The sequence below is a fragment of the Mus caroli genome, chromosome 1 (genome assembly GCF_900094665.2).
Source record: "Mus caroli chromosome 1, CAROLI_EIJ_v1.1, whole genome shotgun sequence".
NCBI classification, from domain to species: domain Eukaryota; kingdom Metazoa; phylum Chordata; class Mammalia; order Rodentia; family Muridae; genus Mus; species Mus caroli.
The window spans coordinates 34887135-34914580 of NC_034570.1; the positions used below are offsets into that span (position 1 = coordinate 34887135).

General features: G+C 44.0%; 1 protein-coding gene across 3 annotated transcripts in view; it reads left to right on the forward strand.

Annotated features, from left to right (window-relative positions):
- The window catches only part of Il1r1 (interleukin 1 receptor type 1), an 87231-nt gene that overhangs the window by 44821 nt on the left and 14964 nt on the right, over window positions 1-27446 (forward strand). For all 3 annotated transcript variants that reach the window (XM_029474724.1, XM_029474728.1, XM_021161739.2), the window contains exons 2-6: window positions 11329-11392; window positions 22128-22365; window positions 22499-22688; window positions 23719-23887; window positions 26974-27039. In XM_029474724.1, the coding sequence (XP_029330584.1) occupies window positions 11329-11392; window positions 22128-22365; window positions 22499-22688; window positions 23719-23887; window positions 26974-27039 (727 nt within the window). The remainder of the gene's footprint in view (window positions 1-11328; window positions 11393-22127; window positions 22366-22498; window positions 22689-23718; window positions 23888-26973; window positions 27040-27446) is intronic.

Genomic DNA, 27446 nt, shown 5'->3' on the forward strand with positions numbered 1-27446 from the left:
AGGGAAGGCTCTGGCATTTTCTGGAGCCTAGCCTGGGGAAGGAATCTAAGGCACTGGGACTCATGACACTATGTCAACCATATACACTCACTAGCTCCTCATGTTTCCCTTCTGTAGTCTCTGGAATGCTCGCCCAGGGGCTCTGCCAACTATGTTGACAACTACTGGCTTCACTGCATGACTAGGTAGCAGCAATTGAAGCATTTGTGTGGGTGTGGAGCCTGGCATAACCCATGCAGTAGTAGATAAACTGTAGGGGCGGATAATATAGACACTAGCCATCTAGGATGGGATCATATGTAGAGGTGGCGGTAGAGATCAGAATACTGGGCATTGTGTTCATGGAGGCGCCTAGTGAGGCGCACAGAGGAATTTGATGGGGTGGAAAATAATAGTATTATTCCTGGTAACTACAGCTTGTGGAACTGAGCACCCAAGGTTTCTGTGTTCCACTCTATGTGTTACCCCAGGTGGAAATTCTAAGGGAGAATGCTGCTGCAGTCTCTGTAGATCCTCAGCTAAGAGTCAGAGCTCTTCTCAGCCCACTGGCCTAGTCTTGATTGTAGTTTCTTGCGGCAGCAGCCATGTCTCTGCTTCACTTTCCCCTCTTGCCCTTAAACCCATGTGCCTTCGCTGAAACGGGCCATCTTGTAGCTTTAAGCCTTAGATAGCTGAGTGTTGACTTTCCATAGTAGCACATGAAGCCAATTTGGCAGTTTTTTTTAACCTTATCTTTATCTTTCTGCATCCTCTGTGGTAAAAATGATACTTCCTTCCCCTCTTTATGTGGGTAAATAAGCAAAAATAAATGTACTATGATTGAGAAATTGAAGGTCTTGACATTCTGGGTTTCCAAGACATGAGTCTAATTGGTCCCTTCTCGTGTCTGAGGCTTTCTTGCTGGTAGTCCTGTACAGCTGTTTCTCTAGTGGTTCCCATGGTTAGAATGTCTATACGTGACACTGTCTGTTACTAATCTCTGTAGAATCGACACCAGTTAGATCATGTGTCCCCACCCTCTCCTTTCTGAGACTAGGAAATTCCTAGGCCCATGGACTTTTTAGAAGTTGGTGTCAGATGCTCTATCTTATCCCGAGGGTTTGAGCTTGCGGCCTTGATGCTTCCATTTCTTGTAACTGAGAATCACGAATTGATAAGGGATAGCATCACTTAGACATTCAGGACCAAGGCTGAAGGGGAAATGAAAAGTGAACACCCACCCGGGAACTACAACGTAGCTATCTTGTGGTCTATTTTGCTGATGCCTCTTCATTTTCCCTTGAAGAGATCTTGGAGGTGACCTTCCTTTCCATGCAGTGACACACTCACCTTTGTGTCAATATAAAAACAACTCCTTTCCTGGATATCTTTGGGTAAGACTGATGAACACCGTGGGATAGACTCAAGTTCCTGCATGTCTGTAGATTTCCTTGGAAATGTGCCCACTCTGGTTGCAGAAGCACAGGTTCCTGTAAGTACAGAATTGTACAGTGGTTTCTATAGTCAATGGTTTTGCGGCCTTATGCAGTCCTTTCAGCCTTCCCTGTCACACTGACATTTTTGATTCTAAGACTGTCAACTATTGACTAGCTAGTTGAATGTGTATATAACCAAGGTACACCCAGGGAGCATCGCCATCTTCATTGGTGAATTTAGTTTAATACCAAATCCCACTCTTTACATTTCTACCAATTTCCAGTAGACATGTAGGCTGTGGCACTTCATAAGCTGGGGTACATGCTTAAACTCTTATTTTTTCTCAATTATGATAAAATTAATGGGAGCTGAATTTTCTAAATATTTCTCCGTACATTGTCTATACATGCATACACATTTCTAGGGGAGAGGTTACAGATGTGTTACAAAGGCTGGAGTACTATGAGGCATTGCTTTGGATGGTAGGCATGTAGGGATGAGGACAGAAATGTGGAATGTGTGTGCTGTAGCTTGAGTGTGGTCAGAAGCGTTCACAGGTGGGAGACGTAATCTCCAGTCCAGTTGTGTGAGGCAAACCTCAGAGACAATTAGGTCTCGAAGGCCCTGTTCCCAGGAATGGATGAATGTCAGTATTGGGACGTGAGGTCATTCTCACAGGAGCGGGGGTTTTACAGGAGTGAGTCCAGCCCTCTCCTGCTTGCTCATTCACTTCTTGCCCTTTCTTGCCCTTCCACATTCTGCTTTCCACATTCTTCCATGGATGATACAGCATGCGTGCGAACACAAACACACACACACACATACACAGACAGACAGACAGACACACACACACACACACAGACACAATGTTGGCACCATGATCTCAGACCCCAGAACTACGAGTCAAATTAATTTCTGTTAGTTGCTTGCAGTCAAGCAGTTTGTCATAGCAGTAATATAGGTAGGTAGATAGATTAGAGATAGATATACATTAGAGATAGATGATAGATGAAAGAAAGATAGATGGTATATTATAGATAGATGATAAATGATAGATAGATAGATAGATAGATAGATAGATAGATAGATGATAGATGGGTAGACAATAGATAGATGAATAGATAGATGACATGGTTAAGATTTCCTTTATAAGTTTCAGACTTGGAGGTTGGCTCCAACAGATCTCTGGGAGGAGGAGGAGGAGAATCTTACTCTTGAGTTAGACTCGCCCTCTGGGTTTCTATTGAGGTTTGACTTCCTTAGAATTTCCTCTAGAATTCCCCCAAGTCCATGATTTGTACAGGTCCGCTTTGCAGCTCACCAGAATGTCCCCTGTCAGAAAGCAAGTCTATGAGACCTAAAGGATAGGCCCACTAGAGCCTGGACCACCAGCACTTGCCTCTTGATTATGCTTCAGGGTCTTGGGTACCCTGGAATTCTTTACCCAACTCCCCAGACTCTGATTCCACGGCTGCCAAAGTCTGTCTTGGGTGCCTTGGGGGACTTCACTCTAATATGTCTGCCATGGAGTCCTGTCAGGGTTGGATAGAGGGGAATGTAGCCACATGTATGGATTAGGGTGTCAACTGGAGATACACTAAGATCCCCTTATAATGTGGAAAGAGCTGGCTGAAGACAGTGCTTTGGGGTAACTATGGGCTACTGTTGTGCCTGCTCTAGGCAGATCCTACCATAGGGCCAGCACAGCCTGTCTTTGCACACTGAGTTCCCAGGCCCAGGACAGGCTTTCCTCAGCAGCACTTAGGTGCTTCCTCTGAGGTGGACCCACACAATGGGTGTCTGCAGTGCATCTCACAGCGCCCTGCCTAGCTTCTGTTCTGGAAGGCAGGGTTCTCAGTGTTGGGGGAATTCCTCAGGAAGAGGAAGAGAATTCTTCAAGTTCATGGGAAATTTCTCATTCATAAGAAACTCTCTAATAAATTCAGTATGGCCACATACGAGAAGAGTACTCTCTTCAGGTCTCACCGTGCCTCGAGGACTATGTCAGGGCCCACAACTGTCACTTCCCTTGTTCCTTCACTGGACAAGTTAGCTCTTGCAGAATGACAGAAAGGCATTGCCTCTTTCCCTTCTGACCCTGGGATGAGGGCCAGCTCCCTCCCACTTGCCGCTAGCTTGTCCATCCTTCGCAGCTCTTGTCCTGGCCACCACCCTTCTGAGAAGGGGCTTTTGTTGGGAGTCAGTAATTGTCAAACTGATTCTTGTTCTTATTTTCTATTTTTTTCCCCTCCATACTTTACTTCACATTGGTGCGTCTCAATCCGAGTCTAGCGCTATGTTAGGCTGCATCTGTTGCTGTAACAGAACACTGGAATCTGGATGATCTGTAAATCATAGTTTATTTAGTGTAGATGGCTGCATCTACTGAAGGGCTTGTGAGGCTTTGTAACAGCAGACACAGGGGAAGACAGGTGGGTGCTTGTGGAAGAGACGGAGTAAGAGGTAGCCTGGCTTTGTAACAGCCTGCTCATGTGGACTTCAAAAATGGTGGGTGAGGGATTCCTTCCATCCCCCCATCTCTCTTCCACTAGTACGTATCATGCACCTGGCCCATGTACACTGTGGAATACGGCTCCCTGCTCACAGGGATATGGGTGCAGTCTGAGCCTCTCCTGCTTTCTCCCATCTCACCGGGGAGCTGCCTGAAACGTCTGAGGCACCTGCATGTTGTACCATGAGATGCTGTGTAACTTGCCCCTGGCTCTGGGGAAGGGGTGTGTGTGTGAATGCCCAAGGCCAGAGTCTGATTGGTTACCTCGGAGCCATCACAGGTCTCTGTGATGCTAGGGAGGATGGACGAGATGCATGCTGGGGCAGAGTAGCACAGGTACTTAGGAGCAGCCGCCAAGACACTCGCTGTGAAGTGAGTATTTACTTCACACTGGTGCTTTTCAATCTGAGTCCAATGGGCTTCGTCGGTGGCTGTAACAGAACACTGGAATTTGGATAATATGTATCGATCCCCAGAATCCAGACAGAGATGGGGGTGAGCCAGGTGCTCTGAGCTAGAGACTGAAGTACCCTTCTGCTCCTGGCGTGGGCAGTGTTTCTCAGGACTAGTGATGATGTAGCTTCAGTGTTGGTGGTCCAATCATGGGTAAGAAGCGGGAAGAGTGAAGCCATTTAAAGGGGGTTTCAGGTGGAAAGCAGAGTGGGGTGGAGTGAATGGAGAGTCTTCTTTGTAGAAGGGCCCTGATGCACGTAATTCCATCTTGCCTGCTTCACATTTTGTGAGCCTCCCTGTGGTATTTTCTCGGTGGTTTCCATCAGCTAAAGTCATTTTTGAGGCTCCTGGGGACTGAGGGGGAGAAGTTCCTGACTGTTCTCTTTGATTTTGTACTGTAATGTGTCCAATGATGAGGACGGTGAGCCACTGTGCCCCCGAACAGTGAGTGTGATGCTGAGTTCTACCTCCCGAGTCCAGCGTGACTCATAGTTAGGATTTAGTGTATTTAGTCTACCCCAAATGCTTAGCGTTGGTTTGGTCAGTCTGTTTTAGTGGAGGACATTAAAAGGTCCCCACCAACTCTTAATAGGAGTACGGAAATGACTCAGACATGGAAAAAAATAAAGACTCCAAGATGCTAGAGGAAACTGCAGAAATAAACAATGCCTGGAGAGATTCCTACGGCACACACCAGCAAGGCAACCGCACACAGCTCTTTGGAAGTTATTTTAAATTCTGAATATGGGAAGTGGGCATATGGATGTTTGGTTTTAGGAAAAAAACACTTTTTTTTTCAAAGAAGCTAATGTGCCTGCTCTTCAAAGGGACTTTTCCAAGTTTTTTCTTTGGGCATGTGGCAAAGCCTTACTTAGCCTAGTATTTCGTCAGTACTGAGAGACAGTCATCCCCAGAGGGATTTTTATCAATTTCTGAGTCCCTCTGACAAAACACATGGTGCATGCATTTAACCCACTTAACCCTTTGTGTGTCAAATTCTGACTCCTTTGCCTTCTTGTCCTAAATTCTAAAGGACCGTGGGACATTGAGCTCTGTTTTTCTTTGTCATGACTGGATAACCCGTTTAGACTTATCTTGAGGTGCTGGTGCCCTTTCCACCTGTCCATTCAACAGGTTTTGACTGGTTTTTTTTTTAATTTTTTATTTTTTTAAATTTTTAATTAATTTTAAATTAGTTTTTAATTAATTTAATTTTTAAATTAATTTTGTTAAATTTGGTTGGAAAAAATCTGGCTGGCCTCCTCCCAAGGGGCACTGGGTTGTTGGAGGAAATATACTCCGATCATGTCAGAGCAATCTGCATTCATCTCAACCCCCTAACTGGTAGTGCGGTCCTCCTTGGCCCTGTATTAGTCAGGGTTCTCTAGAGTCACAGAATGTATGGAATGGCTCTATATTGAGGGAATTTATTATGATGACTTACAGACTGTAGTCCAGCTACCCAACAATGGGCAGCTGTGAATGGGAAGTCCAAGAATCTAGTAGTTGCTCAGTCCCACAAGGCTGGTTGTTTCAGCTGGTCTTCTGTAGAAGTAGATTCCAACAGATGTGCTGGTAAGTTAAGTGCAAGCAGATGAAGAAGAGCGAATCTTCCTTCTTCCAAGGTCCTTATATAGGCCTCCAGTGGAAGGTGTGGCCCAGATTAAATGCCTGGATCTGGCATTTGCTTGTCTGAGGCTGACCCTGAACACAGAGATCTCCTTGCCTCAGTCTCCTGGGATTAAAGGCCTGTACTTCCTTGCCTGGGCCTAAGCTTTTCATAGCTACTGTGCTTCAAAATCCAGGTCAGAAACTTGTGTCTTCCAGCCTGGAGATCTGGATCACAGGTGAGCCCTCCAATTCTGGATTGTAGTTCATTCCAGATAGAGCCTAGTTGACAACCAGGAATAGCCATTACAGCCCTACCTGAGGGGATATAACCACCAGCTACTTCAGTCCCTCTTCTGCTCCTCTGGCCACTAAGAAACCTGTTCTCCACATCTTTGGTCTTGACTCCAGCTTATTTTTCACACAGTGGCTAAAATCTCTACAGGAAATGGAAATCTAGCCACACCCCATTCTGCTATGTTAAATCTTTAAGTGACTTTTTGCCATCAGCAAACTGAAGTCCTCAGTGAGATCCCCCTGTTGTAGCCATTGTGAGCTCTACCTTTCCATGTGCACTTCCTGGCAGCTGTCTTGCCAGGAAGTTCCTTGTATGTTCCAGAATGAAGACATTGCTAAACAGCCTCATTCCCTCTCACAGGCAAGTTAGGGCTCCTCTTCCCTCATTCTCATCTCTCTCTCTCTCTCTCTCTCTCTCTCTCTCTCTCTCTCTCTCTCTCTCTCTCTCTCTCTGTATATATATGCACATGTATATGTGTATAAGTGTGTGTACATGAGTGTGTGTGTGTGTGTATAAGCATGTGTAGTGTGTATATGTGGGTGTATGTGTGTGTGTACTTGCGTGTGCATGCAGTGTCTCACAGCCTGGTGAAATGAGTATAGATCTACTCATTTCCTCTGTAGCCACCAAGTTTCATGAGCCAGGCTCTCCGTCATTATTCCTGTTTCTGTGCCCGGGACCAATGTAGACAATTCAATATACAGTTGTCCAGGAGGACCATGGGTAGAGAAAGAAACAGGCAGAAATTCTTTCTTCAAAGCTTGTCATTTCAGTGTGAGTTTTTGTCATGACAGCAGAGGGGGAACTTTGGCTCCTATGTGCCAACTCACTTTACCTTCCTCATAATACTCAGTGACAGATAACCAATATCAGCTCTATGTGCCACAAGGAGAAACTGATTCATGGCTGAGCTTACCCAATGTCCCACCTCTTTGTGGAGACTGGGCTTGGTCATTCTTTAACTGCTGACCCTAAAATGTCTATGCTAGGTCATCTCTACCTTGGGGCTTCTGTCATTTGTAGATATAAGAGGCTGGCGTATTTGGGGAATGTATGTTTGCTTCTTTGCTGGTTTAGTTTGCCTGTTTGTTTTGGAGGCAGAATGGCTCTATGGCATCTAGGTTGACCTCAAAGTCATGATCCTTCTGCCTAGCTTCTGGGGTGGGATTACAGATGTGTGTGCCTCCACGCCCAACATTTGTTGTTTTTTCTTGGGAGTGCAGTTGGTGTCATCTCAAGGGCTTGTTTTACAGCTTTCCTGGTCTCCTTATTCCTTTACTACCTGTCTTAGGTGCCTGTGAACAGACACCATGACCAAGGCAACTCTTATAAGGACAACATTTAATTGGGGCTGGCTTACAGGTTCAGAGGTTCAGTCCATTATCATCAAGGCAGGAGCATGGCAGCATCCAGACAGGCAGGGTGCAGGAAGAGCTGAGAGTTCTACATCTTCATCTGAAGGCTGCTCTGAGGAGACTCCCTTCCAGGCAGCTAGGATGAGGGTCTTATATGCCCACAGTGGCACACCTCCTCCAACAAGGCCAAAATCCTCCTAATAATGCCACTTCCTGGGCTGAACATATACAAACCATGACACTACCCATCCCAACTTGGTATAGAAATTCAACTCCCAGGTCCTGGTAACAGATAAGAACCTAGAGCAGCTGCTGCTGTGGGCAAAGGGTCTTCCCACATCCTGCCTAAAGCAGGGTAAGGGGTGATGGAAAACTTGCTCCCCCTACCCTGCCTCATCTCCCCACCACTGAAGAAAACACTAGGGAAGAAACTGGTTGTCTTAGGTCATTGGCCATGGGCTTGAAAGAGTTAAGGATTGTTCATCTGCAGTTAACCCAGAATTCCAGTGGGCAATCCACGCACCACAAAAGGCAGACTGGCATATTTTCCTTTTTCTGCCTAATAATCAAACAAGCCCAGTCTTGTACCTGAGTGAACTGGCAGCCAGCAGTGTCCATGTGACTTATTTATAAACACTCTTGTTGATGCTATAATGACTGAGTGGGTACTGGGGAGCGTGGTGCCCCCTTCTTTTCTTCCTTTCTACTTTAAGGACTTGACAGACAGAATGCTGTCAGAAACCAGGCCGGAAGCTTCAAGCTCTCCTAGCTTGCTTCGTGTTCTGAATCTAGTTTAGAGTAAACACAGCGATTGTGCTATTAACCTACATTGTGGCAAATGACCGATTTTTATGGTAAAGGATCAGAGTTACAGGGTATGCTAGGAATGTAGTCTTACTACTCTGGGGGTAGGTTTCGAGGCTTAAGCCAGGCTTAAGAGTCAACATCCTGATACAGGGGTTACAGCCACAAGAACTGATTGGGTGTGTCCTGTAGGTTCATTTAAAAACCCGCCTCCCATCATCAGTCTTCATTTTCAAAGGCACGTTGTAACATTCTAAACATTGTAACATTCTAAATATTGTAACATTGTAACATGTTAAACTTCTAGTGCAGTTTCTCAAGTAGAACATTTCCAAGCTAATCTTTAAATCCTTCACATACCCAGTCTTCCCCAATGCCATCTTAGTTAAAGGACTCTGTTTCTCACTTATTTACAGCTTCCAGGTAAGAATACAGGCACATTTAGTGTCTCATAAAGTCAAAGAGTCTCATCTCATAGTCTTCTCTGGACGTGGTCCAAGGCTGGGTTGAAGGTGAAGCTGTTTATTTTACTCATTCTTTTTGCATCCATCCTTGAGGTTTTATTACAGACGTCTGGGTTTCAAGCACAGTTTCGGTGCTTTGGGGACAGGGATGAACAGGTTGTATTTCTGGCTTCATGAGGCTGCCAATCCCAAGCTAGGTGGAAGATTATGCTTGGGACATAGCAGGTCTCAGGTTGCTAGGGAGGTCCAGAGAATGAAGGCAGTCAAGAGCTCTGTGGGGCATCTAGCTCTAGGGCCTGAGGTCTGGTGCAGTAGGAGAGAGTGGGTTAAAGAGCAAGCCCCTAAGTACAAAGCTAAGAGGATGGGGCGCGTGGTGGAGGCTGCTGTGGAGTGATCTGTGGTGGGAGGCTGAAAGAGTCAGGAATGCTTGGCAAGGGAGCCGGATTTTTCTACATGTCCTGGGAACCTAGGTGGATTGTTGAGAAGTTGATCTTTTTAAAAAATATAAATCCACAGGCAGAGATTCAAATAATAGGGAGCTTGGTGTTGTAATCAATCCGAGGAGGGAGCAGGGGATGGAGGTAGTTTGGGTATGAGCAGCAAACAGGATCATGAATAAACTGGGTGTGTTGGTGATGAAGGATACCAACTCTTAGGGTCTAGGGAGAGAGTGTCCCTGGGGGTAGCAGCCCAGGTCTTTTGTGGGTGCATGCTTAGTAGGTCTGGAGCCCTGTGGGGCTGACAGCCAGGTGAGAAGTTCCAGGAGAGGGTAATCTGGTGGGGCAAGAATACTTGCTGTTTATTGTTGGGATTGGGGCTCTTGCGGTCCCCTGAGTGGATTTCTCTAAAAGTTCACTGTAGATATGAGGCTAGAACTTACCAAATGTCATCGTGAGAACCTGTGAAGGAGAAAGGGATAAGTACAGAAAGGAGACTGTAATGTAATTTTATGTCATTTGGGACTTGAGAGGTGGCAGGCAAGACTGACTGCTTTGTGTTCTTCTTTGGATTGATTTGACAGTGTTTTAGGAACTTGGGTTTGGAAGTGACGTGATGGGCATGTCCTGGAAAAGGTTAGGTGAGTCCTTGATCCCTGCCATACTCCCTGACATACAGATGGACAAAGGCCCATGCAATTAAAACAGCCAAGGGATAGAATCAGCCTAGGTGTCTGTCAACATGGCTAACACACATGTGGTCCATACACACAGTGGAATATTATTCAGTCACGAAAAAGAAAAAAAAAGTCATATCATTTTCAGAAAACGGGTGGAAGGGGTGAAGATGGTATTATCAAAAAGAAGGTCACCTGTGTTTTATTTCATGTGTAGAACTTAGCAAAAACCCACGTATGACATGATGGGAACTCGGGACTTGGGAGGGGGGGAGATAGAGTGGTATGGAGACAGGTAAGGGTAATGAAGGCGAAATAAGGTCATTGTACAACATACATATGATGAAAATGTCACAAAACTCAACGTTTTGTAGAATGAAGGCATAACAGTAGACCCAGTCACCAGGAGTGCAGTTTAATATGGAGCCGAAATGCTAAGTGCCATCTACAGTCATGCCGGTGAGGCCTTTGGAGCCTGTTCACCAGAGATCATCTGGAAAATATAAAAAACCCCTGTGAAGGGAAATCCATCCACCACAAGAATAAGCTCAGCTCTACTGTGTCGATGTGTTTGAGTTTAGTTTTTTTTTTGGGTAAATCTCCATGTATCATGCTGTACAGGCGATTGAATATTGGGTTTTAAAATGAAGGCATGACTTGAGCCGTGTGTGGGAAATCTCTTCCATGTGGAGACAAATGGACAAAGGCAGAGATTTGGGTTTAGTGAGTTCGTGTGTCCCTTTTCCTCTTGGAGACCAGTTTCACAACCATAGCTATTGCAATACATAGGTGCTCAAGCCCCTTCTACACCCACCAGTGTGCTTTTATCATCTCCTGGTTAGTTATGGTATCTCATCAAGTGTGAACATCAACAGTTGTTCCCAGTATCTTATAGACTGTTAACCTCCTGAAAACCATGAGTCTTCGACACAGAAGCACATTCTTTCAAGTCAATTAGCCTGGGTAGTTTTTGGATCTGTGGATGTAGCTCCCAATCCAGAGAACTGGGTGTGGTCTATTTTGGTTGTCGATGTGTTCTGAGGGGACTCACTTGGAGTTCAAGACTAGACATGTATATGGAGAGAGATGCCAGAAATGTTTCGAATCTCAGTTGTCAAGTGCGTCCCTGATTCCGTCACACATACACCCCCAACCTAACCAGAAGCCCAGCGTAACATGGAATGGTGAAGAAGGCTTTGCAGTGTGGCCTGGTGGTGTGGCTGAGGACAGCTGGGGCTCAGGACACTGAGACATTCACTGGATTAGTAACACCCTGTCTTTCTTCTCTTCTTCTGTTTCCCCAGGAGAATATGAAAGTGCTAGTGGGGCTCATTTGTCTCATTGTGCCTCTGCTGTCGCTGGAGATTGGTAAGTCACATGTCTCTTCCACTGTAGTCTACCAGCAGAGGTGATGGAGAACACGTGGCCCTCACTGTTCCTCTATCAGGAATTTTTCTTCAGTTATACCCAGGACACAGAGACTTCAGACCCCAGAACTGTCCATGGGAAAGTCTTTTTCCGAATCTTCAACTCTTGTTCTATGCCTGGTATTTGGGGAAAACTGAGGCCAGTGAGATTAAGAGCTCGGGGTCATGTCTCTAGATTTGAAATGAGAGCTCCCTTCTAGGTCTCTGGCTCTAGTCCAGGCCTCTTGCCACCTCATGGCAGATGGAAAAATGTGGGAGCTGCTGATCCTGGCCTAGGTGATAAGCCCGGTCGTGGGCCCACAGCTACTTTTGGAATTCTTGTCCGATTTCTTCATTTTTATGGTCTCTTCTTCATTTTTTGCCATACATCTATTGAGCTTTTACAGTGCGTCAGCTGGTAGGAAATGAAGCTATAGCGGTGAACAATCTTATGCAGGCAGCTGATGGCTGGTCCCGTTCCTCCTGGGAGAGACAGGATGTGTTGCATAAGTTATGCAGTAGTATGGATAAGTTAGCCAGAAACTCTAGGAAAACGCAGAGTATCTGGGGATGGAAGCAGACAGAAGGTTCAGTTTTACACAAAACTATCTCACAGAAAGGTTGGTTTTGACTAGAACCTGAAGGAGGGATGAAAGATGCCATGGGGGAAAGACGCTGGGGAAGGAAAGGGACCTTTGCAATGTGTGCAAAGGCCCAAAATGTCAGGCTTATCCTAGCACCTCAATACCTAGTAGAGACCAATGAGAGGCCAGAAGACACAAAGTTACTGGGTTAATGGAGAGATGATAAAGGGATTGGGGGAAACCTTGAATGCTTTTTGAAGAATCTTGGCTTGGCTGGCCTGAATTCTTGGTTCAAAATGAGAAGGGTTGAGGACAGGAGGCGATGGGGGTGACTCCAGGCTTACTGAAAAATAAGAACATGATTCCAATCTGTAGCACCCATGTAAAGAGTCACATGTCACTATGCAAGGGCCTGTAGCTCTAGTGCTGTGGGGGTCAGACACAGGAGGATGGCTAGGCTAGCTATCTGCAGCCTCCCTCCACCACTGCTGCTATCTTCCACAGCTGCCGCCACTGCCACCACCATCACCTCCACCACCACCACCAGTCACCTCCTGCCCCCTCCACCACCTCCTCCCACTCCTCCTCCACCACCACCACCTCCACCAATCACCTCTACCACCACCACCACCAATCACCTCCCTTTCCCTCCACCACCTCTACCACCATCACCTCCATTACCACCACCACCACCACCAGTCATCTTCTGCACCCTCCACCACCACCTCCCCCTCCTCCTCCTCCTCCTCCTCCACTACCACCACCACCACCACCAATAATCACCTCCTCCCCACACCTTCCCACCCCCACAACCAGAACCACCACCACCACAACATCCAGAGAAACTTTCTAATGTATTTTATCTGACTCCTTTTTGTTTTCTGTTAGATTAGAGTCTCAGGAGGCAGAGGCAGAAAGAGGTTAATAGTTCAGAGGTCATTGTGATGATCTAGGCAAGCCATGATAGCAGTGTATCCCAGATTGGGGGTGATGCTGACTTGGCCAGAGATAAAGAAGAGAGTCAGCCAAAGCTGGAGTGTATTTTGAGCTGGCAGGATTCGCAGATGGAGTCCATGTGGAGTATAGGGCTATAGGGCTGAGACTGAGGCTTTGGTTTCAGCAAATGCGAAGTAGAGTTGCTGCTGCTGCAATAATGAAAGATCAGATGTTCCTCGTGTGCATACCGTGTGCAGACTGATAGGTATCCTGGGTGTCTGAATGCTGCCCATGACGGGGTAGTGTGGGGACTGAGAGACAGGATGGAAATGTGAAATCAGGGCAGCCAGCAAGCAGCTGGTGTGAGAGCTGAGCCCAATCGAGGTCACTTGAGTGTGGTAAGGAAGATAGTATCAAGAACTGGCTTTCCCTTCCTGTAGCATGATTGATGGCCAAGCGTTCAGTGGTCAGAGAGCTAGTAAAAGTCTGACCTGAAATTTTGGAGGACCAAGAAGAGAAAGTGTCTCGGGGTGAATGTGTGTGTGTGTGTAAAATAGAAACATGTCAACGCAGGTGTACCGAGTGAGATGACAGCCCTGAGTTATTTAATGTAGAAACTTACAAGTCACTCTCCTGCTGGAGTGGGTCCAGCCCGCAGACACGCAGATCACTACTGTTGCTGCTGGTGGTTGTTTTCTGTAGCTACGCCTGGAGCCCTCGGGGTGAGACTCTGCCCCACCTCTAGTTCAGGCTGACTTCCTGAGAGATTTACCGAGATCTGAAGTATTAATGTACACATCTATTAGGAAATCACAATCAAAGTCAAGATAATAAACGTATCTACCACTCTCTCGCCCCCTCTCCATCCCTCCCCACTATCTCAGCCCCAGACAAGCTACTTCCTGTCACTGTAGACGGTCTTGTGCTCTCTGAAACGTTAAACAAATGTTAAACGTATCAGCATGTGCTTGTTTTGAGGGAAAGGGATGTGATGATTTTTTTAAAAATCCAGATTAGTCGTGTGAGGCTTACTCACGGTGTAAGGATTAATGCTGGTCACTGAATGGCCTTGGCAGCCTTCTGTTTTATGGAGACAGAGCCATTGTTTATCCATTTATGTGCCCATGGACACTGGTGTGTTTTAAAATATGATTTTAATAGAAATATAAGTAGAAATATGTCCCTTTGCTCCTCTTTCCCTCCATCCAGCCCCTCCCACCACCTTCCTTTGAACCCCTCCCTGCCTCTCACTCTCAAGTTGATAGTCTTGTTGTAATTGTGATGAATCAGTTCCATCAGGTCTTAATATGGCCTAGCCAGCCCCCCAATAGTGGAGACTGAGCCCTGCTGGTTTCTTAAATCAGCTTTCGCACAATCACTGGGTGGTTGTCCCCAATCTGTTGTCTTTGCTAGACTGCCTAGGTCCCAGCTGCGCTTCCCAAGTAACTCACTGAGTCTCAGCCAGGCTGCCTTCCTGTTCCATCTGCCTGTCCTCAGGATGCGCTTCTCCTGGTCACATGCTCATGGTCCATCTTTCATGGCTGCCTCAGCCCCTCTCCATCTTCCTTCTCTTCTCTCCCATTCTTTCTCTCTCTGTCTATCTCTGTCTGTCCCTGTCTCTGTCTCTGTCTCAGTCCCTACCTGTAAACCCCTTCACCACCAGCCCAGTAACCAAAGCCCCATATTCTTCTAAAACCTGGCCTACCTCTATTTTCCCCAGTTATGGGCTGTAGCCACTTTTATTTAACTAATACCTTTAAATTGGGGAACAAGGTTTACACAACAAAGGCCAGTATACCAGATCTTGGGGTTCGAAACTTAGCATTTGTATACACAGCAGCACCAGACAAACCCCCAACATGGTAGCTTCTCTTTCTTTGATCATTAGTGTTACATATGTGCATGTATGCTTTTGTATGTACAAAGATAGAGATAGAACATTTTGAGTCCACTTTGGTTGCTTGCGTGTATATGGTTTCAGGGTGACCACTCTGCATTAGATAACCAATCATGGGGCTCAGCCCTGGGTGAGGCTCAGCCAGGGGTGAGACCCCTGCCTCCTCTCGTTGGTTGCCTGTCATTTTTTTGCCTAGGGACCCCATGAAGATTTCCCCTTCCAGCTTATATGCTCCTTGATACTGTCCTTGTTCTGGTCTTCTTACGCAGCCGTTTCTAGGAGAGACGGGTTCACAGCACACTTCCTGGTGCAGCCTTTCCGCTCTCTCTTCCTTGATGTTCCGAGTCACAGATGCAGGAGCTGTGCTGTAGATGGGGTTAGGCTCCTCACCACAGTCCACTGATCTCATTACATCCAGATAAGCTTTTCTGTGAGCATCTCCATCTGCCATAAGGAGAGGATTTTTTGATGGGGGAGAGGTAGCCATGCTGATCTGTCAGTATTAGCACATGCATACACACACACACACACCATATATATATATATATATATGATATTTTGAACATCATTGTGAAACAAATGCTGAAAAGAGAGAGAAGTTACAAGCCAAAACTACTTCATATGTTTTTACAAAAAATAGTCCATTTGAAATTATGTATGGGCACAGCTATAAAACTAAAGTTTGACACTTTGATTAGGTTACTGATACTCCATGTTTCTTTGTGTGGATGTGGGTTGTTGTATAGGCTGCACAGCTCCCTCTGAGGTACTTTTTTTTTTTTTTGTAATGGGAGAGTCATGGTTTTTGATGAGCCACCTAGTCTTGGTTTATCTGTAAATGTCTTCATTTCTCCTTCATTTTGAAATGCCATCTCATTTCCTCCTGGTCCCAGTGGATTCTGGGAAACAATTGCACTTAATGAAGAACCTGTGTGCAGTACAAGACATTTGTCCTACAGCATTCAACGCTCCTTCCCTTCCTGTGCCTGAACTCTGAAGTACTTAGGCAGATGTGTCTTCTACTTTATTCTTAAAGTTTTTTCTTCTTTTTCTCTGAAATGAAATTTTTAAAATTTTATTTAATCTCTTTTTTATACTCCAGATTTTATCCCCCTCCCAGTCCGCCCTCTGACTGTCCCCATCCCATCCCTCCTCCTCTATTTTTAAAGTTTTTAAAGCTCATTAGATGTGTAGATTAATGTGTTTGGGAGGTAGGAACATGATGCGATTCCTTCATGTGGTGTTTTATTGGCCTTCTTCTTGGGATTCCCATTATGCACAAGTCATTTGTTCTTGGAGGCACCAAAGACACAGCTGATTGATTGTCATTTACAAGTTCCTTTTTCTGTCAGTCCACACTCAGCCTCTCTAGTGAAGCAGTTTTTATCTTAGTTATGGGATTTTTCCATCCCAGAATTCCAGATTTCAATGATTTCTCCTTTGTCCTTGTCGTCGTTGTCGCTGTTGCCACTGCCTGCTTCTTCTTCCTCTTCCTCCTCCTCTTCTTCTTCTTCCTCATTCTCTCCTCTTCCTCCTCCTCTTCTTCCTCCTCCTCCTCTTCCTCTTTCTCTTCTTCCTCTTACCCCTCTTCCTCCTCCTCCTCTTTCTTCATTAACATTCTCCTTGGTAAGACATTGTTGTCATATAGTTCTTTTATATTTTAGAAATATTTTTAGGAGTTTGGAATATATTATTGAGAGATATAATAGAGTCTTTGCAGAGTAGATGTAACACCCCCACACTCCCCTGAAATAATCTCTATTGGCAGCTTTGTTTATCCTGTGTTTGGACCCAACTTTCCTGTTATTTTTTTCTTTTTTTGTTGTTTGTTTGTTTTGTTTTTTGAAGTGTTTTGCTGAAAATTGGGCATTTTTGGAAGCATAATGTATAATCTGGTAACCAGATATCCTCCTTCTATGTATCCATAGTTTTCTGTTATTACTGAGTTATTTTTAAGGTTTCTCTCTCTCTCTCTCTCTCTCTCTCTCTCTCTCTCTNTCTCTCTCTCTCTGTGTGTGTGTGTGTGTGTGTGTGTGTGTGTGTGTGTGTGTGTGTGTGCGTGCATGTACCATTGCTCATGGAGTCCAGAAGGGAATCTTGCAACTTTTGGAGCTGTGTTGCAGTAATTTCCAACACCAATAATCCCATACAAAACCCACTACAATCCAGTTATTATCATTCTAAGCAATACGCCTAGATTGGGCAGGACTAGCACTATATTGACTTATTCCCCAGCTATGGGACCCTTTGCTACTTGCAGCTTCTCCTGGCCACTCTGCTCCATCTTTGCTTTTTCCTCCTTCTCTCCCTCTCTCTGTACCTGCCCCCGTTCTCGAAGACCTCCCGTCCCACCTTTACCCTCCACTGCCCAACACAGGCTCCAGCCTTTATTGACCAGTAACTGGGGAGAAGGCTCACATGAGATCACCTGAGCAGGTGATTGACCACTTCCACTCGTTGTGAGGAAGCAGAATTAACATCAGATCAACCCACAACAGAGCTGGAGTTACAGGCATTGGTGGCATGTGATGTTGGTTCTGGGATCTAAATTCTGGTCCTCTGAGAGGCAGTAAGCACTCTTTACCACTGAGCCATCTTTCCAGTCCATCGTTAGGTGATTTTTGTTTTACACGCTTTAAGTTGTTGCTGTTGTTTTTGTTAATTCGTTTGATGGACTTTCTGAACCAGCCTTGTAGAGTCTAGTGTATGTCCATTGAAGTCACTGGTAAACGTAGTGACTGGCTAATGATTAGAAGACCTGTGGCCCTGTATTCTCTACCTTTTGCTGAGGGGCAACATGTGGGCTGTTTACAGCTCTGCCTTAGCCTTTACTTCCTGCCTGTAGATGACCTCAGCGTTACTCAGATGTGAGTCTGAAACCTTTTCTGGATCTGTTGGACAGCTGTGCGTGTGTGAGTCTGATCCTCTTTTCCCAGGAATAGGCCAGAGCGTTCAGGTCTCCCTTAGCCTATGGCTCTTGTGTTCTGACTGATGTAGCTTTAGTTGACATTGAGTTTGTTCATTGAACACCTTGAGGATAGGGCTCTTCTGAAGAATCTGAGTCAGGTCAGTAACCTGGGACATTTGAGAAACTCCAGACCTGCTCTGCTTGTGAAAAGCTGCTTGTTTTCAGAGACATTGTATTTGCACAGTCCTGGTTTGAATATTAGGGATCTGAGGAGAAGGGTGTGGTAGCTAATTCACAAAGCAATAAAACATGCTGTTCCATTTTTATCAGCAACTTTCTGAGTCTTCCTCCTCCTCCTTCTGTTCTTTCTCCTTGTCTCCCTCCTCCTCTTCCTTATAAATGTTCCTCTGAGTGTCGGACGCTTTTGACTTAGGGGAAACCCAAACAAACCTGAACCCCATCTTGCCTTACCCTGCTTTTAGGGATGAATGAGTTACAGAGACTTATATACTCATAGTTTAGAAACCTTCCCTAAGTTATGTTTCTGTAGAGCATATAAGTTGACAAGATGGCTGTTTCTTCTAATTTACTTTGTACTTTTTTCAAAAACCACTTCAATATATTTGTGTGTATTATGTCTGGGTCTTGATGCTATTCCAGTGACACATTTATCGTTATTCCGATGCTATGCTGACTTAGTTGTGACAACTTTATAAAGCTTTATAGGTTTATAAGATTTTTGGTAATGATTTTTGGGGTGTCAGAGATAAGAAACCAAATGCCTCATTTGTCAATTTGTATGAAATGTTCTGATCATAATTTGATTGAGATTAAATTGAATATAAATGTGTTTGGAATATATTTAACAGGAACAGCTTAACAAGAGCAATTCTGTTTTTACAAATAAATCCTCTATCTACTTGTTTGTAACTTATCTAACTTACTGAAGTGAAATTTTCCAACTTTCAGTCTATAATTTTATTTTATATATTTAACTTTAGTTTTTAATACCTTTTGGTACTACTGTAATGTGATTTCTAAAAATCACAGTTTGCTGAGAGTTTTATTGAATTTTAATTAAATGGCTCTTTCTGCATCTGTTGAGATTTTTGTATAATTAAAAAAATCTCTTGTATATGGATATTTAAAGTTTTAATGTTTTTCAAATATAAATTTATAATGCATTATCTTTTTAACATATATCCTGTAGGAGTCAATTAGGTAACATATTTGAAAGAGACACATCTGTATTTATAAGGGAGTTTGGTTTCTGGTTTCGTTGTAATGAAGTTGGTTTGGGTGACAGATTGATGCTGATGTCACATGTGAGTTTGGAGGCATCCCTGTCTCCTTAATACTTGGGAGGGTTTGTTCAGAATTGACAATCATGTCTTTGCTACCAGGAAAGACCTCAATGTGAAGCCATCCAGACTTGACATGGTCTCTGGTAGGATCTTTTACTACAAGTTCTCTTAGAAGGCACAGGACCGTTTAGGCTATCTCTCTCTCCCTGACAAGGTTTTGATAGCTTGTGTCTTTCAGAAATCTTTGCCATTTTATTTATGACACTGGATTTATTACATTAAGGCTGTTCATAATACTCCTTTTACCCTTTTAAGATCCCTTTAATGAGACATCTTTTTTCTCCTGATTAGAGATTTATTTATTAGAGGTTTAGTTTTCCTCTGCCAGATCTTTATTAATTTTACGAAAGATGTATCTATTCTTTAATTGCTCTTCCTCTTCTCTTTTTATTTCAATCATTTCTTCCCAGTCATTATTTACTATCGGCTTACACTGCTGCTGGATTAGTCAAGTTTGGTATCTTCTAAACGGTATGATTGCTTCATATTTCGAGGAGCTGTTCACAGCTGGTAAGGCTGTGCCCCCAAGGCCTAGTCATTTCTGAGGTTTGTGGGCAGTTTGCGGCCTAGAACCTGCTTCTCATGTGTCGTCTGACCCCAGCTTTGCTTCGACACCCCTCAGGATTGATCAGCCTTTCACACACAGACCCAGCCTTTCTTCCTCCTACTGGGAGTGAGTGCACAGCCTGGGGGCGATCACCCATGAGTAAGCTCCTATCACCTGGATGCTCTGCGGCCCATGTGGATCCTGAAACAGCTGAGCTGGCCCCTGCGGATTTCAAACCATAAGCTAAAACAAGGGTTTCATTCGTTTAAATTGTTTCAGTCACAACAAAAAGTAAAAAAATATGGATCCAGAGGCCATTAGTATCACCTTCTGGCGAAGAACTTGTCTAGTGTTGTCTGTGTCTGGAAACTATGCGTGAGCTGACTTTAGAGGTGACTGACAGTTGTATGGAGGGGATTTCAAGGCAGTCCAACATTCAGACTATGGCAGGGTTGTTGCTGGCTGTGTTCAGTCAAGTTTATAGTGAGGTTAGGGATCACACTGTGGAGTAGAGGAGTTCAAAACTTGTCCCTTGGTCAGAAGAAGCCAGGGTAAAGCTGAGGCTAAGATGTGGTGTCTGAAGATAGCCGTGCCTTTTAAAAGAAGTTGAGTGCTTCACAAGGTCGTCTCAAGGGTATGAAAGCACCTCTGGGGTGCCCATATCATCGTGGAGGACTACGCGCCCAAGGAAAAGGCACTGTTTCAGTTACTTGAGTCCTCCAGGGGCTCAGAGGCCATACAGCAATGGTCCAAGGAGGTAGAGCTAACATTGAATCTAGCAGAAGACCTTAGTATCAGCCACACAATGCCATCATTCATGATATAAAAATGTGAATTTTCAAAGGAATGCCTGAGAGTACAGGCACTGTAACAGGCTTGGAAGTCCTGTAAGCAGCCATGAGAGGTCATTTAGAGAAACTTGACCCGGTGGTGTGTTTTCCTGATTAGTTCTTGATATGCCCAGCCTACTGTGAGTGATATAAGTTGTTTTGTTATTGTACAGGTGCCCATAGTAAGAGATGGTCTTGAGTCTCAGTTGAGACATGGGCTTAGAGTTCCGAGTACTGTTAGAACTTTAAGGACCTTCTTGCGGATTCTTACAGATGGGCTACAAGCAGTTTTTACATTGTAAGCAATCATGAGCCTTTGAGGGCCAGGGGGTTGAATGTTGGGGTTTGAAGATTAAATTTCCCCCATAGGCTCATCCTTATGTTACGTACCTGCGACTGTGAAGTTTCACTATGAATGAAGTATTATTTAACGGGACATTTTGTCTGATATTGTTTTCTTCTTTGTGAAGGAATTATTGGACAGTTTCTTGAGAGTACAGATCTCCAGAGGATGGATTCTTAGAGCTTTTAACATCCTCTCGGTGATTTGGAAAGTCATTTTCACTGGAATGATGGCTGGATAATATTTTTACTCCCTAGAAGAATGGTTGTAACTAACCCTTTTGGTTTTGTTTCTTAACAGATGTACTTAAAAATGAAAAAGTAGCCAGGTGGTGGTGGCACATGCCTTTAATCCCAGAGTTTAGGAGGCTGAGGCATGTGGATCTCTATAAGTTCAAGGCCAGTCTGGTCTACAAAGCTAGTTCTAAGACAGCCAAGACTATACACAGAAACTGTGTCTTGAAAAAACAAAACAAAAAACAAAAAACAAATACATTTAAAAAAAAAAGCATCTCTGGCTACTTAAGATTTTCTTGTCACTGGTGTTGACAATCTTGTTTTAGATAGTTGTTGTGGCTCCCTTTTTCCTTTTCTTGGTGTTCATTGTGTCTTTGGGGCTCAGGCTCATTATAACATCTTAAGAAATTTCAGCATGTGTTCCCACACTCCCTCAGCAGTTCATAGTCAACGTACTCCAGCTGCCCCAGCTATCTCTTAATCTCAGATATTTTCTAAAGTTGCATCTTCAGGTTTTCTTAGTTTTTCTTCCCAGTATATTTTCAACTTGGCGATGCATTTTTTTTTGAGTACTAGAAGTCTTTTCTTTTTCATTGTTTTATGTCTCTGTTGCCTGTCTCTTCCATCTCTTTTAGCATCTTGAGCAAGTAGAAGACAGTATATGGCAAGCCTTGAACAGTCTTGTGTCCTATGGGTGACCAAATAAGTTGTTCAAGTGGGAGGGCATATATTCAGTCTTCTCTTCTCCTTTGTACGAAAGTCACTGTCTCTCCTCCATTATTCCTCCCTTTAGAAGAATAGGGAGAAAGTAAGAGGGGATAGTAACCTGCCCAGGGTACAGCCCACAGAGAACACGTGACAAAGCTGGAACTGACTGTAAATGATTCAAACTCTGAAGACCACGGTCTTGAACACACAACTGGAAAGTGTGCACATGGCAGGAACTGGTATCTTTACTAACCAATGATGCTAAATTAGTTCAGATGTATAAGTTACATTAAGAGACACTGGAAACTTTTCTTGACATTGCTTCTCCTTTCTCTCTTTTAAAGATGTATGTACAGAATATTCAAATCAGATCGTTTTGTTTTTATCTGTAAATGAAATTGATATTCGCAAGTGTCCTCTTACTCCAAATAAAATGCACGGCGACACCATAATTTGGTACAAGAATGACAGCAAGACCCCCATATCAGCGGACCGGGACTCCAGGATTCATCAGCAGGATGAACATCTTTGGTTTGTACCTGCCAAGGTGGAGGACTCAGGATATTACTATTGTATAGTAAGGTAAGAAAGGAACGCATATACGTGTCCTAAGTTTCTATGATAGTTAAGGACAGAAAAATAATGATTAAATTTAATCATTTAATAATGATTAATAATAATAATGATTAAATTTCCATCTTTTACTTTGTTTTAGAAACTCAACTTACTGCCTCAAAACTAAAGTAACCGTGACTGTGTTAGAGAATGACCCTGGCTTGTGTTACAGCACACAGGCCACCTTCCCACAGCGGCTCCACATTGCAGGGGATGGAAGTCTTGTGTGCCCTTATTTGAGTTTTTTTAAAGATGAAAATAATGAGTTACCCGAGGTCCAGTGGTATAAGGTAATTTCGTTTTCAATGTGATATTTTACTTTTACAGTTTCCCATTACTAACAGTAAAATTTATCTACAGAAGTATTTGCTTGAATATTGTTCTCTTTGTAGTGGTGCAACTTCATAGAGAGAGGAACAAAAACAATATGATCGTGTTCACTGATCCTTACAAATTACCTACAATATTAAAACCCTTGTCTCTATCTGTCTCAGTAAGATGTAGTTTCAAGAAAAGTGCTAGAATATCCTTTGAGAGATTAGATTAGAAATTTAAGCCCCTTAAGAGAGAATTTTTATAACAGAGATAGTGTTTTGTGTTTCATTAAAAACATATGTTTTGAGGCTGCAGGGATGGCTCGGGGATTAATAGCATGCATGGCTTTTGCACAGAACTAGAATTTGTTTTCCAGCATGACAGAATGTGGCTCACAACTGCCTATAATTACAGATCCACCTGCCGCCCCCTTCTGGCCTCCATGGGTACTGTCCTCGTGTGCACAAACCTCTACATCACACATCCACACACTCGTAATTAAAGATAAAATAAAAATAAATCCTAAAAGACTAATGAAAAGCTAAATGCTTCATACGTAACATGGTAGTGTCTGTAGCCACTTAATCAGTAGGTGGAACACAGCGTATTTTATTACCTTTAGTTTACCTAATCTGGTGGAACTTACATGCAAACATCATCCTTTAGAGATGAAAGAATATGAAATAAATAGTATCTGTGCAGGAAGGGGAGTGGTGTTGAGAAATGTCAGTATTATTGCTTCAATCATGTTTTCTGTGAAATAAATTTGTCTTCACTTGTCTTTGTGGCATAAGCCTCTGGGCTTGAAATTTTGGAATGTAATTATTCCCCCTGCACGCCACCTCACCCCAAATAGAGATAAAACATGCTGTATACAGCTGAGCTTTCAGTTACTTTCTCTGTCATGAATTTGTGAAAAACAGAGGTGAAAAACTTGTGTTCCTATTCCACTGCACAGGGGAGCTCCTAACTGTCCCATGCCTCTTTTTATTTATTCTTGTCTAGAACTGTAAACCTCTGCTTCTTGACAATGTGAGCTTCTTCGGAGTGAAAGATAAACTGTTGGTGAGGAATGTGGCTGAAGAGCACAGAGGGGACTATATATGTCGTATGTCCTATACATTCCGGGGGAAGCAATATCCGGTCACACGAGTAATACAATTTATCACAATAGGTGAGTCACAGCTCCGATCTCTGGCGTTGGCATGTGGACTGGCCTTAGAGACCACCATTCTGATATCATTGCTCTGTTGTCTAAAAAGGAACTAAGTCTAGGAACTGGTCAATGACTCACAAGGTCTATTGGTCACACAAACTAAAATAGGGAAGAGACAGTTTGTTTTGACTCATGTGTCCAGAGAGAATGCAGTTGGTTATGGCAAGGGAGGAATGGCAGCTGGAGTGTGAGGATAGCTTGGCAGTCGGGAAGAAGGGTGATAGGATTTCATTGGGCACACTGGAAGGAGAGAGAAAAGCAGGGGAGAGGGGGAGGGGGAGGGGGAGGAGAAGGTTGAGAGTAGAAGAGGGGAGGGAAAGGAGGAAAAGAGGGACGGAGAGGAGAGGGAGGGGAGGGAGAGGAGGGGAGGGGGAAGAGGGGAGAGGAGAGAAGGAAGAAAAAGGAACTTCTCAGTGTGGTAGCAGTGAGGAGGGCCCAGCAGTCACAAGGAGGATGATAATGTTTCATGGGCACACTGGAGAGAGAGAGAGAGAGAGAGAGAGAGAGAGAGAGAGAGAGAGAGAGAGAGAGAGAGAGAGAGGAGGGGGGATGAGGGAAGGAAGGAGAGAGGGAGGGAGGGAGGGAGGGAGGGAAGGGGGAGAGAGAGAGGGAGGGGAGGGGAAGGTAGATAGAGGTATGGAAGGAGAGAGGAAGCAGAGAATAGATAGATCTATAGAGCCAGCAATAGAGAAAGAGAGATAGAGATAGACAAATGATTGATAGATAGATGATAGAGATAGTCAGTCAGAAATAGGTTCAACTATAAAAATCTTAAAAACTCACCCCCCCCCCACACACACAGTGACATCCTGTCTCCAGCTCTGCTTCATCTACCAAAGGTTTCACAACCTTTCCAAATAGTGGTACCAGCTGGGGACCAAGTGTTCAAACTCATGAGCCTGTGGGGGGACATTTCATGTTCAAACCACAGTGCAAAGTCTTATGGTCTTAATTTCATTTTTTGTTAGTAAGTAGTACATGGATATTTTTCATTACTGCTTCTGGTGCAATGCTAATTAGACCAATGCATTATGAATTATACTTTCCAACCAGTCTTGTTAAATATCTTCGATATCACAGAAGGTAGTTCCTCCAAGGGGCTCCCGGACTCTCTTTAGTGGGTACATTACTGTGTGAGAACATGCTCTGGGGAGTCTGACTCTATGGGAGTCACTGACATTGGAGATGTAGTACAGTGGTGGGGCATTTGTCTAGTATGTGTGGAACTTTGGGTCCCACTCCCAGGACTATAACAGGCAAACCCAAAAGTACAACAGAGCAGTCATGCAATGGAATAGATTTCCAGGAGCCAGGAGATGTTATCTACCCAGAATGCACTGTTTGGTTTCCTTGATCACTTAATCTTTAAGTGAATCTCCTCTTCTATAAGAAGATGGTGTGGCCTGTATGGCTTTGAAAAGATTAGGTATGAGATAAGCTCATCTTGTGGTCACGTGCCTGATACAAAGCAGGCCTTGCTATGAAACAGATGCGCAGTTAGCAGGCATGTGAGGACCATTCTTAATGTTTTCACGGTTCTCCACCCTATCACATCCATATATCATATTAAAAACTGTTTTTCAACAAAAGTGAACCAAATTGCACTTTTACAAGTTACCTGTGAATGGGCAGTGTCTTAGGGTTTTACTGTTGTGAGCAGACACCATGACCAAGACAACTCTTATAAAGGACAACATTTAATTGGGACTGGCTTACAGGTTCAGAGGTTCAGTCCATTATCATCAAGGCAGGAACATGGCAGCATCTAGGCAGGCATGGTGCAGGCAGAGCTGAGAATTCTACATCTTCATCTGAAGGCTGGTAGCAGAATACTCCCTTCTAGGTAGTTAGGCTGAGGATCTTAAAGCCCAAACCACAGCAACACACCTACTCCAACAAGGCCACACCTACTCCAACAGGGCCACACCTTCTAATAGCGCCACTCCCTGGCCCAAGCATATTCAAACCACCACAGGCAGAGTATTCAACCTTTCTGTAAATGGTGGTTTTCAGTAATAAGAAGCTGATCTATCAGCTGGACTTTTTTTTTTTTTTTGAAGGATCAACTTCAAGTAATTATGTTGGGACACAGTTGCAACTAACCCAGGCAGGCTTGTGATAGGAGCACTGTACACATAGTTGAGTTTTCTGTATTTTATAGTCACTTCTTTTTCATGGACTAATTTTATTAAATAAAATCTTAACGCTTGCTTTGACCCTACAAGCGCCGGTTAGATGTAACTTTTGAGTGGTCATCTATTGAGCATGTACTGTCCTGTCTGTAGGAAAGATGGAGTCCAATCTTGTGCCCTCCTGAGATTCTTTTGTTTGCCTGCCTATGGAGGGGGAACTACCGGGCATCTAGTCTGTTTCTCATTCTTTTTCCTCAGTCACAAATCAACCCACAGCACCAATCTTGGAAAGAAGCAGGAGATTAATTTTTAGAGGCCTCCTTGAATGCTTTCTGACTATTTAAATAATTTATGTCAAGTTGTCTGTCACTTACCAGTAGCTGCTGTGTTGGTGCCATAGTAACTCAGCACGTTGTACCCAGCACTAGCTGTTATAGCTATTGCCTTTCCCACTTTGCGGCACGAAGGGAGCCCTCCAACCCCCAGGGTCCTGTGCACATAGGTGCTGTGTACAGAGTAAATTCTCATTAATGTTTGTACTTTCTTAGTAGAGTTGTGTGTATTCATACTCATTTCTCTTTCTTCTCTTGTGAGTGTATGTTTATCTTTGTGTGTACATGTGTGTACATGTATGTAAGAGTGCAGGTATCTCTCTCTCTCTCTATCTGTCTCTGTGTGTGTGTGTGTGTTGGCTGCAGGATACCTGTATGGTCCACCTCTGTGGTGTGTATGGTCCAACCTTGCTTCAGGTGTTTAGTTTCTGGGGTCTCCCCTCCTCTTCCTCATTTCTTATCTCCTGCTGTACTTGAGGAACTGTCCAGTCATATCCAGTTCAGTGTTGGCCCAGTGCTGGTATCACCTGTGATCTGCCTGGACAAAGGCTCAGGAGCTCTGTGGGTTTTCCTTTTGCAGATGAAAACAAGAGGGACAGACCTGTTATCCTGAGCCCGCGGAATGAGACGATCGAAGTTGATCCAGGTAAGCAGGCTTCCCAGGGTGTGGTGAAGCCATTATCCTGGACTCACGATGAAGATGTGTGTGTACCTTCACAACACACACATCACAAGCTACAGAGGGATAGTGACACATTCTCCACTCTCCATTGTATAGTTAAATGAGTTTTAAATGGTTTGAATTTATTTCTTAAATTTATTTTTTTTTTAAGTTTTTGCCTCTTAAGGCAAAACCATAACCATATCAGACTCTCCTACCCCTGCTTTCTAATGGAACCTTAATATCAATGCAAACAGCAATCACATGTTAATGATATACAATTTATCTCCTTGGCACAGATTTTTTTTATAGTTAGAGCTAATCTTTTAGGCAGTAAGAGGTAAGACTATATATGTCAAAAATGATAATTGCTCTATGAAATGCTTTTCTAG